The sequence below is a fragment of the Heterobasidion irregulare genome, assembly GCF_000320585.1.
Source record: "Heterobasidion irregulare TC 32-1 unplaced genomic scaffold scaffold_03, whole genome shotgun sequence".
NCBI lineage: Eukaryota > Fungi > Basidiomycota > Agaricomycetes > Russulales > Bondarzewiaceae > Heterobasidion > Heterobasidion irregulare.
Window position 1 is genome coordinate 2,587,231 of NW_009258199.1, and position 12,028 is coordinate 2,599,258.

General features: G+C 34.6%; 2 protein-coding genes across 2 annotated transcripts; one reads left to right on the plus strand and one right to left on the minus strand.

The window, feature by feature from the left end:
* Nucleotides 1–2,572: 2,572 nt before the first annotated feature.
* Nucleotides 2,573–2,920, minus strand: HETIRDRAFT_416318 (uncharacterized protein; the record flags this gene model as incomplete). Its single annotated transcript, XM_009545989.1, has 3 exons — nt 2,573–2,684; nt 2,740–2,799; nt 2,871–2,920. The coding sequence occupies 3 exons, from the start codon at nt 2,918–2,920 to the stop codon at nt 2,573–2,575; spliced, it is 222 nt and encodes a 73-aa protein (XP_009544284.1).
* A 5,841-nt stretch (nt 2,921–8,761) lies between these two features.
* HETIRDRAFT_313929 (uncharacterized protein) lies at nt 8,762–9,055 on the plus strand (the record flags this gene model as incomplete). Its single annotated transcript, XM_009545990.1, has 1 exon — nt 8,762–9,055. A coding segment is annotated over one exon (294 nt), but the record flags the coding sequence as incomplete, so codon positions are not given.
* Between the last annotated feature and the right edge of the window lie 2,973 nt (nt 9,056–12,028).

Sequence of the window (12,028 nt, forward strand, 5' to 3'; positions counted from 1 at the left end):
CATAGAATCCTACTGATAAGTAATCAAAGTACTTTTATATTTCTCTGCTTTTCAGTAAAAGAATATGGGGTTGACCTAGTTTAATTCTAGGTAAGATGTCTAGGAATATGGAAGAGCCAGCATTTCCTTATGAAGTACCTAGTCTAGTCTTAAAGTTGAAGACAATAAATTCTGCTTCAAGACCTAGTCAAGAAGCAACTAGGATATGTGTCTCAAGTCAAGTCTCTAGTTAGCAAGACTAGATCATGGGACTCATAATATCCTCTATGATATTAAACTGGAATTGTTGATTGGATGTTTTAAAGTTCTAAAATAGTTAGTCAGTCCATAATAATATTAAACTATTGTTCTTTTGGAATAGAGATCATGATTTGGGTCCTTGATGAAGATAAGGACACAGATCAGTCTAAAATAATGGTAAACTACTATTTCTTCAAGCATAGGGATTGTGGTTGGTATCCTTGATAGGCTAAGAATGATAACCAGTCTAAGACAACTTTAAACTACAATTATCTATGATGACATTAAACTATAGTCTTTTTTGGAACAGGGACTATGATTAACATCATTGTTAACAATCAATAATGCTAATTAGCCCCAAATAATCTCAAAATACCTTAATCTAGAGGATTAAGCCAGGTAGTTATAAATACCTCTTTATGACATTAAACTAGAAAGAATGTCTTTTATAACATAGTAAACTAGATCACTTTTTATCTAGGGCCATGAGTTACGTCTAAATAAAGCTATATTTTGGCACAACTAATAAGTTATTTGGTTTAATTCAGCATAAACCATTACCATTGTACCTTAGTAAAACCCTTTGAGAAAGAAGACCTGGTTTAGGGCTCTATGCACATAACTAATAAATTGCCTAGTATATAGAAAAATCTCTTGTCTTGACAGGTACTCTATATTAATGATAAAGAAGGTCTAATATAATCTTAGTTAAACTAAAGGAAATTCTCCATTAAAAATAGTTATATCTCTAGTATTCTATAATGATAATTAAACTACTAATTATAGCATTTACAAAGACAATAAACTACAAAAATGTCCAAGACAGTGTTGAAACTATTTAAATTATAAAATATAATCATACAGTGATCCTGAATATTACCATTATGAGAAATTTAGATAGCTATCTAACATCTAAAGGCTTGGAAGCAGCCTATATGAAGCAAGCTCATCATTGACAAGCAGAATGTACTAGAGAAAAAGAATTAGGCTCCTTTTCTAGAGTAGAAAATCCCTTATTAATAAAAGCAAAAGTCTATTCACTTAAATCACATATAAACAAAACATAGATATTCAATCATCTCCTAAACAAGCATAACAAGTCTTGCCAGATCAGATGTCTTGCTAAAATTGAGAACTACTATCAACTATGGAGATCCCCCTTAACAAAGTTCTTGGAAAATTGAATCCTGCCAGAGCAGATATCCTGCTAGTCTTATAAAGATAGCCAGTCCTAAGCCTTTAGTAAACCATTAACCTGTGTATTAATCTATAGACTCCCTCAACTATAGAGCTCTCTCTTGACCCTTGAGAATTATGGAGATGAATATCTTAGAAGCACATGTCTTGTGTCTTAGCATTTGAAGAATGAATATGACTCACAGTTAATACAGCCATCCTTATATTTGATGAGTTTCTAGTCATTAATCAATTTCATAATAATGATACCCTAGACTTAGAGAGGGGGTGGTTTTCCTAGGCATAGGAACCTAAAAAGAGGGTATTGTTATAACTTGCTTTATTGGGTCTCCTTGGGACTGTCTATTATAATAACAAGTCTAACAAGTAGCAAGCAGCTTTACTTAGAGTGGACAACATAGTATATAACTATTGTACTTAGAAGCCAATACCTAACAAATCGCACTTCAAGTTAGATAGGGGATCTATCCTTATAGGCATAGGTACTTAGTTAGCATTGGGCTTAGAAATAATGGGATTCATATACTATCGTATCTTTGTTGGAGGTATATAGATGCATTACAAGAGTTAGTATGTGTGTGTAAGCACACTGTCTTTAAGACTTAGAGAGGATATCTCTAGACATCCATAGGAGCTTCCCCATTTAGTATATAAAGCCCATAGAATAGGCTAAGGTTCTTCAGTCTATTCTCTCCATTCTTTACAGTCTCTACACTATAGCTCTTTTATTTCCTCATATTATCTTATATAGGACTTGTTAAACACACTATTGTCTACTCTTGTATTATTGCCCTAATATAGTCAAGCTTCTACATCCATTCTGTCTACTCATTTAACTAAGGGAAGATCCTACTACTCTTGGGGTTATCAAACAAGCAGTCCATAACACCTTCCCTACCATTCTTTACTAATACTCTCTAGAATATGTACTAGACTTATTGTATATTGAGTCTTTAGTTGGAGCCCTCTTTAAGTTATCTGTTGAATAGGAGAGGAAGACCCCATACCCAAGAATTACCAAGATGCTCTCAAAGACTATCTCCTTTACCACTTTAAAAATAAAGCAGATAAGAACCCTACATTCTTTTTCCAAGCATAAAGATAATCTATTATCTTTATTTGTTAGAGTCTTATATCATAGGACCTTACTAAATAGCCTAGGGAATCCTACAAGTGCTGTTGAGCACAGTGACAATGAAGCAACTGGCACACAGAGAGTGCCAAAAAGAAGCTCCATAATGACAGGACTGTGGTCCAGAGGGTAAGAGTCTGAGTAGATACAAAGAACAGAGGGGAGCGTACCTGTGGTCCAGAGGGTAAGAGTCTGAGGAAAGAATCGCCCTCGGACCACGGGTATTTAAGCTACACAGAACAATAAGAAACAAAAAAGGAAGGTATGACATCAACGGGTCATTACAGGTGAAACACCTTACAAAGCAGTCAAAAGCTCCACCTGGAGCTCAGTCCGGAGTGTCAATGACATCACACAGGACCGCCTTAGCTGGCTAACCTGGTGAAACAACTGAAACAAGGTGAGACAAGGTGAAAACAAAGTGAGACAGTCCAAATGGAGAAAGAAAGCAATATACCCGCTCTAGGAACGGCTGTAGGGCCACTCCCAGCTATAGAGGCAAGTAATCAATGAGTCCCAAAGGTGGCACCTATGTGGCATGGATATCACATCAACCAGAACGGCCACAAACAACAAGTGCATATATGCATATAATAGGTCTTTAAAATAATAATATTTTTTTAAATCTCTTCCTTTGTAAATCCTTTTGATACATACTGTGCTGCTTGTCATAGGTTCTTAAGGCAATTGCTAGCATCTAGGGTATTAGCAATATAGTTTTTGAGCATTAGCTATGATATCTTGGTAGAGTTAATATTAGGTGAAGATAGAGAATATATTAGAGATATAATACTCAGTTTTAACTCAGCAGATTTTACAAGTGGCTTAAATAGGCTAGTGCTCCGTTTTTGACAACAAGTATGAGAACCATCTATTGCTACTCTATTTTATTAAAAAAGTCCTTCAAAGGCCTTTCAAGAACCTATGCAACATATTCTTTTACATCTAAGCCTCTATCTTGTCTTTGGCCCTTCTTACTCATAATTGTAAATGGAAATTTCAGCTTGATCAGCAAACCTTTCATACCATGTGCAATACACCCTTATACTATAATAGATTGATAACTACTTTTAAAGGTTGGATATATATTTTTGAGAAAAAATTCTTTACCTGGTAATCTTATTACTCTTGTGTATTCTTATCTCTCTTCTAACTCAAACTTTATCTCATTGGTTTATATAATCCCATTCTAATCCCTTGTTATATTTTTTTTTGCCCAAATAAGATATTTCTAAATAGCCACTAGTAATAGAAAGGGCTTGCAACAGACAACTTAGCAGTAATAGCTAGCAAAAGTTACTATAGTACAAACTTATTAGAATGTTATATATCCAAACATGCTTAGAAATATTAGAATAAGGGTCCAGACAGTATGTATGAATCTTATAAAGGATCCTGTACTATGTATGCCATCAATGATATGTGACTGGCTAGATTGAAGGAGACTGTGTTGGGTATGAAATTAGTTTTTGTAAATAATAGTATAATAGCATGCTCTAACAAAGATACTAGTTAAGGAAGCAAGTTTTCAATATAAGTATTCAAGATTATGCAAAGCAAGGATTTGACCTCTTGTAAAGGGTATAAAGTTAGTATTTTTAGTAGAAGGCATAAATTTATCAAGACTATTAAGGCTTGGCAATATATATACAAGCTTTATATGATAGTTATCAAACACTTTTCACATATACAAGTATTTTAACTATATGCTCTCAAAATAATAGCTTAGACTATTGTTACAGATCATAACTTTTCAATTATTTTTAATACACTTTTAAAAAAGAATCTTAATGCTTGCTGAATTGTTGTTGAGTTTGACATAATTGATATGGAAGGTTATTTTTGCCCCAGAGTATATTAATTGTTTTTTTATCCATGATAGTGTTAATATTATTTTTAAGGCATAAGTATCATTTGACTTACACTTAAACTCAGCATATAAGGAATTAATACATAGCACTCAGATATATCTTGTTTAGCACCTTTTTATTCTATTTATAACTATAAGTAGGCTCTAAGCATAAATAGCTTTAGCACGAAAGTGTGGTTACATGAGTTTATTATTTAATCCTTATAGAACAAGTATCTATATAGTACACATACTAGCAAAAGTATTGGGCCAGACTTGTACTATATTGCTCTAAATAGAAAGCATATTAGATTAACTAACTTTAAACTTAAGGCATAGATAGCCACAATTGTAAGTTATCTTATTTCTATCTATTATTTATTTATTATAGGCCACTCATAACTGTATAAAACATGAACCTTCAAATATGGCAATATTTGATAGCACATGAGATGATTATATAGCAACTAATAGACTATACAAATAGTTGGACCCTTATTAGGCAATAGCAATAGCTTCCAGCACTTAGCCAAACAATATAATGGTGCTGATAATGGCTATTATTATTAGTACCCTCAATTGTAAATGAGGTTGTACTTTCTTACTTTTACTCTAAAGCATACCTTATATTCCAACTTGTATTCATCTAGAAAACCACCCCTTTGTATTAAGCTCTAATTAGTTCTATTTATGCATAATTAAGAATGATTAGGATTAGACATTTTTAGCTTACCCCCCCTCTAAACCTGTTCTAATTAGACATAATTTACCTAAATTAGGAATTATTAGGATTGATTATAACTTGAAATTTCGGAAAAATCATAATAAATCAAGCATCACAGTTCTCATAGCCTTCTTATAGAGTCATGTCTATTAGAGCACTAGTTCAATACCTAAACACAGAATATACCTTATAACAAACTTGCCTTCTACCAGAATTGAACCAACAACCTCATGTATGCAAGCACCTAGGACAGATGCTCTAAGCCACTAAGCCACAAGGTCTAAGATATAAACTTGGTAATCTAAATAAGTAGACATAATATAGGCAACCTCAACATCTTTGATTTTATTTAACATCTATCTTTTCTCTATCGAATAAATAAACAGGTCAATAAATACCTAAAAAGTCAGGTCTTTCAGGTTTTAGTTTAAACACCAGCCAAGAAAATAATAAACCAATGGAAAATTGATAATACATTTTATATAGGATAAAAATAAATTATGGCACTAATACAATTTGGACTAAGAATGTGTAAAACTATGATTGAGTGTAATATTCAATGGGACTCTACCAGTATAGACAATGCTACCTGAATTTGCAAATTTGATCAAAAACATGATTATAAATAATTAAGATCCAATAAGAGAGAAGGGTTTCCAAATAGCTACTAGTGAGGTAGAGGGTGGGGACAAGGGTATATGTATAGCATGCCTATATATAAATAAGCACAAGATTGTTGGAGGTGATATTAATATGCTTAATGCATATATTTCCTATATGGCAGGCAAATATATCATTCTGGCACCACATACCAATATGACTGTCTTTTCCACAGCCTAATAGCTAGGGGAAAATACCAAGTTTGAGCATCTTCTGTATAACAAGGCAATAAACAATATAAATAGTGCTAAAAATTGTAATATCAATAGTGATGATAATTGTGTGCTGCACAAGACAGTATTAGCCACTATACTAATATACAAGGTCTATAAGGCTGCAAGGTCTATAAGGCTGCATATAGTATATCCCTAAGTCTAACCCACATGTTGTGTCCTATAATGACCAGTAGCAGGCATTGGCTAACAATGACAACTTTAATAATCTTGTGTGCAAGGACAAGGTACCTAGGTCTTCATAGCCTCCTGTGGCAGCTGCCAAGCTGCCAACAAAGTGGCTGGGGGCATCAATGCACATTTTTCTCTTTTGATATCCCTTATAAAAGCAGCTGGAAAGTCAGCAAAAGAGCTACAAGATAATGGTATAGGCATATATGAAGGAGAGTAATATGCTGAAATAGTATAGAATGTGCCACATTTTTACCTTCTCACTAATAGAGCAGTAGTACTTACTATTTCCTACTAATAATTAAAGACTTCTTAGTATAGAATTAGTGCTAATATTATGAAATTAGAAACCAATCCAATGCTCATAATGTGTTGCTCCCAATTAGGAAATTAAATACTTTTAGATACTATTAACACTTTTAGATACTTTTAGACACTATTAAATATAATCCGGAGCTAATACAAGGGGGTGTTTTTCCAGATGTTAAAGTAGCCTTAACCCTATTATTATTTCTTTTGCCTTATAGCTATGAATTTTGTAGTTGTCTTATCTATTTTTTAGATAAAAAAGGCACCAATATAGTATATTACAAGGATGCTTTATCTATGCTTGAGTTTACATCTAACATTATCCCTTATATTCCATATTTGACATTATACAAGATTACTAGTATTATTGAGGATAGTATTATAAAGTTTCAGTATTTTTGTATAAAGTGGTATTCTTGTTTAGAAAAGAAAAGAACATATTACTTAGATAAGTATTGTCATGTTGACTGATTCTTATGCTACTTACCTATATATATACAACTATAGACCTTTTAAACTCTAAAAGAATAGCCACAATTTTTAACCTAATCTTTCACAGCCTCTCAAGAAACTAATACAACAACTTGCTATATTACTCATAATCTAATCTTTGGTAACACTATCTCTAACTTGTGGTATTGCAGCTAGGCCTTGATAGTATATAATGTTTGCTTAATAGGGCTAAAGTTAGGAAAATATAGCAATAAATAGATTATTTTGTACCTAGGGTATTCATAAACTTAGGATAGCTATGGGTTGAGATGCCAAAACATACCACAGTTATCTTCAATAATTTAACATACCTTTTTATTATAGTAAATTGCATAGTTGCCTAGGATAACAATACTATATGGACTAGAATATAGTATGAGTTGTAAAGCCTGTGAATACAATTCAAACTTGAGGGAAGTAAGATACACAATGTCATTTTCCAAGAATTTAATAAATCTCTCTTTCTTTACTGAGCCTTTAAAAATATTGAGTATAATAATGCTATTGGTAGTCAGTGCAAAAAAGACTAAGTATCTCTAGCCCCAAATAAATATCGCCCATTAAACACAAGCCTAGCCTAAGCCAGCCTATTTTCTAGTATGCCAATTTGTGTAATTGTCAACACTTAACTTATCTAGCTAGACAAAATACTCTGCCAAAATGCTTCCATATTTGCCCTACTATATTAAGTGGACCAGCTTATTACAAGACCCCTCTTCATCTAGCCAAATATATAATACAAAAAATACTTTATCACCATTTGATTTTGGGGACCTGTGGTGCACTCCTACTACTGTAACTATATTAGACCTTACAAAAATAGCATTTGCCTACCAGAAATGGGATTATTTATCTAGAAAAACAAGAAAAATTCCACAAAATTCCACAAAAATTTGCACAGTCCCACAATTGCTCTTTCATAAGCTTCAATAGTGCCCAAGCCATCAAAGCATCAATTTAGAATTCCTTTTATGTAAATGCTACAAAATATTAAGAGTGTATAAAGCTACGAATAAAGCCAATGAGATTGAGTATAGTAATGTAGGCATTAAACAGAAGACTATAATAATGAGCCTATTGTCAAAGTCTATTTCTTAATAGTAGTTGAATTTCTGATTTTTTTTTTCAAAAGTAGATAGATTGGTACAATATATTACTTTTGCTTTATAAAGACCCAATTATGACTACCAGATCCATATTATATCCTCCAAAAAAGAGTTAAAACTACTAGGGAGAGGAATCAGTTCTCAAACAAAATTTAGGATCTTGAACTACTAGAAAAAATAAGAGCTTAGGCACTGCACACTCTTGCACTACTATGGGAAAATAATACATTTGGCTGGATATACAGGGGTCCTCTTATTATATTTATTAGCCTGTCTCAAGATTGTCTTATATACTATTAATATGGTTTATATAGTATATAAGATTGTTGGGACAGAAACATTGATCTAATAGTAAAAAAAGAGTTAGTATTAGATTTTATTAAGGTATAGGCCTAATTAAGCCACTAATAAAGAAGATATATAGGTTAGATTGCTTTAATCAAGTGTCCTTGGCCACCCTTATACCAAAGTGAATGACTTGTATATAACACTATAGTTATGATAGAAGTTAAGTATAATATAAATAGTTTACTATAAGCATGCAGCTAGCTATGTATACTACTTATCAATAGCCCTTTCTTGATTGTGGTACTAGTTGACACTGAGCTCTTATTATTTGGTAGATAAGATAGGGGCTATGATAAATAGTATGTCTGCAACACTATTGTAGCTACTACCCGCTCTATGGGCAAAGTTGCTCTATGTGTTGCTTTATCTGGGATTGCTTCTTTGCTTTTAGATGGCGGATATACTGCACACTCATGTTTTCACATTCCAATCCCTATTCATAAAGCTTCCACTTGCAGGATCCAGAAAAATTCAGACCTTCATGATGTACTTTGCCAAACTGGTATCATTATTTGGAATGAAGCACCAATGCAGCACCGACATGCTATTGAGGCTTTGGACCATATGCTACAAGACTTGATGGAAAATGCATAGCCTTTTGGAGGAATTACCATGTTGTTTGGTGGAGACTTCCAACAGGTCCTTCCAGTGGTTTCTTAAGGGTCTAGGGAACAGATTATCAATGCCTCTCTTTGCCACTCACATTTATGGAGCTTAGTCCATTTGTATCATTTAACCCAGAATATGTGTTTGGATCAAACTCTAAAAAGTCAAGAATTTGCAAACTGGCTTTTAGAGATTGGCGTAGGTTAAAATCTCCCAGAAGATAAGTCAATCTCTCTTCCACAAAATTTGTGGTTGGAGCAAAACATATTGAAGTCATTGATCCATTATCTTTACCCAGATATCCAAGTAAGACCAAAGCCAGATGGATATTTCCAGGAGTGCACCATTCCCTCAATAACCAATAATATAGTGGATGAGATCAACCATGATATCTTGGCAAAGTTTCCTAGAAAAGAATCTATGTTGATGTCAGTGGATAAGGTGGTTGGGATCACATAGGATTACCCTATGGAATACCTTAACTCTCTCAATGTCTTAGGATTGCCACTTGCACATCTCAAACTCAAACCTGGCTGTCCTCTTATGATTTTGCGGAATATTGACCAGCCCAGTGGTCTCTGCAAGAGAACATGGATGATCCTTACAGACATTAGGCCTCGTGTTTTACAATGCCAGATCTTAGGTGGAAAGCATGCTGGGGAGACTGCATTTATTCCTAGACTTACCATTGAACCATCAGCAGAAGACATGCCTATTCCTTTCTCTTGCTGTCAATTCCCCATTCAACTTGTATTTGCCATGACCATCAATAAAGCCTAAAACCAATCTATTTCAAATGTTGGTATCAACCTATGTAGTTTGGTGTTTTTACATGGCCAACTTTACGTTGCATTATCACGTTGCACATCCAGTGAGAGGATCAAAGTCTTATTCCCCAAGGAATGTGGGGATACAAAGACTACAAACATTGTCTATCCTAAAGTCTTGGCAAACCTGATTTAATATTTGGCAAGTTCAAGCTCTATCAACTCTTATTCTTAGAGATTGACCAAGAATTTCTTTCTTAGATGTAACCTCTCCCCTCAAAATCTCAAATCTCTCAACAAAGCTTCAAAAGTTCTCAATGGTATGTGCCAAATCATTCAAAATTCTAATACTTATTTGCTTTCTTAGAAGAACACCCTCAAGGCTCTAGCTCTCAATTTTACTTTACTATTTCTCCTGATTTGTTATTTGTTTGTTTACAAAAATGCTCTACAATGTAAAATGTGCTTGCACTTAATCTTGATGATCTCACTGGACATTAACTTTAGGGCTGGCTTCTATTCACTTAAGGCAAACTCCAAAAGTATCAAAATAAACCTTAACCCCATAAAACTAATATTAAGCACTGTGCAAGAGTTACAAAGCGACGGGTCAGAACTTGTAAGAAGGTAGGTGAAATGTCCATATGAGCTCCAAAGGTAATAAGGTAAAAGTTAATCAGCAATGGCAAAATCCTGAATGTTCAGGATCTGTTATCTGAGTGTAGGTAGCAGAAACAGGTATTGGTAAGCCAATAAAAATAAAGAAAAAGTAACATATAACCAGGGTGGCCAAGTAATAGTGCAAGATTGCATTTGAGCAACTATGTGGAAGTTGGGAAGATAAGCAATAAGGACCAACTAACTCATGGAGGACATCAGCCAACACAAAATACTGGCTCTGATCTCATAAAAATTTATTGTAATACTCTTGTGTGGTTATGGTAAGTATATGAAGTATGGGTGAACTGACCCAAGTGTTGCCAAATGTCCTTCAGTAGGTTATGGTTAGTTGGGTAGGAACCAACTGTGTTTCGTGCAAGTTGGCATCCTTAATACTTGTCTAGCACTATTTGGTATTTCCCAAAAGCTTCCCAAATACCTCCCTCAGACCCTAGTATGGGTGCATGCTTATCAATGACAAACAGTTATCAATAACTTCAATACTCAGGAAACCTCTGCTGACTGAAGTCTATTTGGAGACGCCAATATAGTCCCAGAACATTTATCCCACCATCACTATTTTGATCTCAAATCCTTGCCATTGCTCTTGCTGCCACCCAACTCTACTTTCTTTCTAATCCCACCGTCATTGCCAAACTAATCACTATTCCTACCAATTTCCCCCATCCTTGATCTTATGCTCTTAGAACAATCACCCCTATCTCCTATACCATCTCTCTATGACTCCATCTTGCTATTAATTCTATGTAGCCCTGTCTTCTGGATGCCAACCATCTAACCAACTTTACTAGAATGCTCTTTCAAACTAGCGACCCCATCCCCAATCACCTTAGCAAACAATACCTTCTCCCCCACCTTTGACTTTCTCACTATGGCAACCTTATCCATGCCTACTTGTGGAAACCAAATGGCCCCAATCTTTGACCCTCATCAACCTTGTGGACTAAGATGGTATTTTGCTGATCTGGACTTCCACTTTGTTTGGTCTACAATAGTGGATGAACAAGAAAGGAAGAAACACACTTGCTGATTCCTAGACATTAACACCTATAAGCTTTGGGAATTGCTCACCACTTTTACTGACAATACAAAGACATTCAAGGACTTTTGTGAAGAGACATACAGACTGTACCCCAGATCAGAGGAAGAATGCAAATAGTCAGTGTCAAATATAGACAAGCTAGTCAGCAAAATGAGCAGGATTAGCATCTTGTCTCTCAGTAAGCTCGGTGACTATCATTAGTAATTCCTAGTGATCATGGTATTTCTCCTCAGCAAGGCACAAATTTCAATCGCTGAACAAGGATGTGCCTTTGCTAAAGGATTCCAGCCAGAGCTATGGGCAATAATCTCTCAGCACTTACAACTCAAGTTTCCCAATCATTTCCTAGATGATCTATATAATCTCCTAGATATCCATGACATGGCCCAATTCATCTTGTATGGCACCACAGCTGCCTACAGCACTACCCCTACCAACATTTCTCAAGCAACCCTTGCTGTGCCACCCACT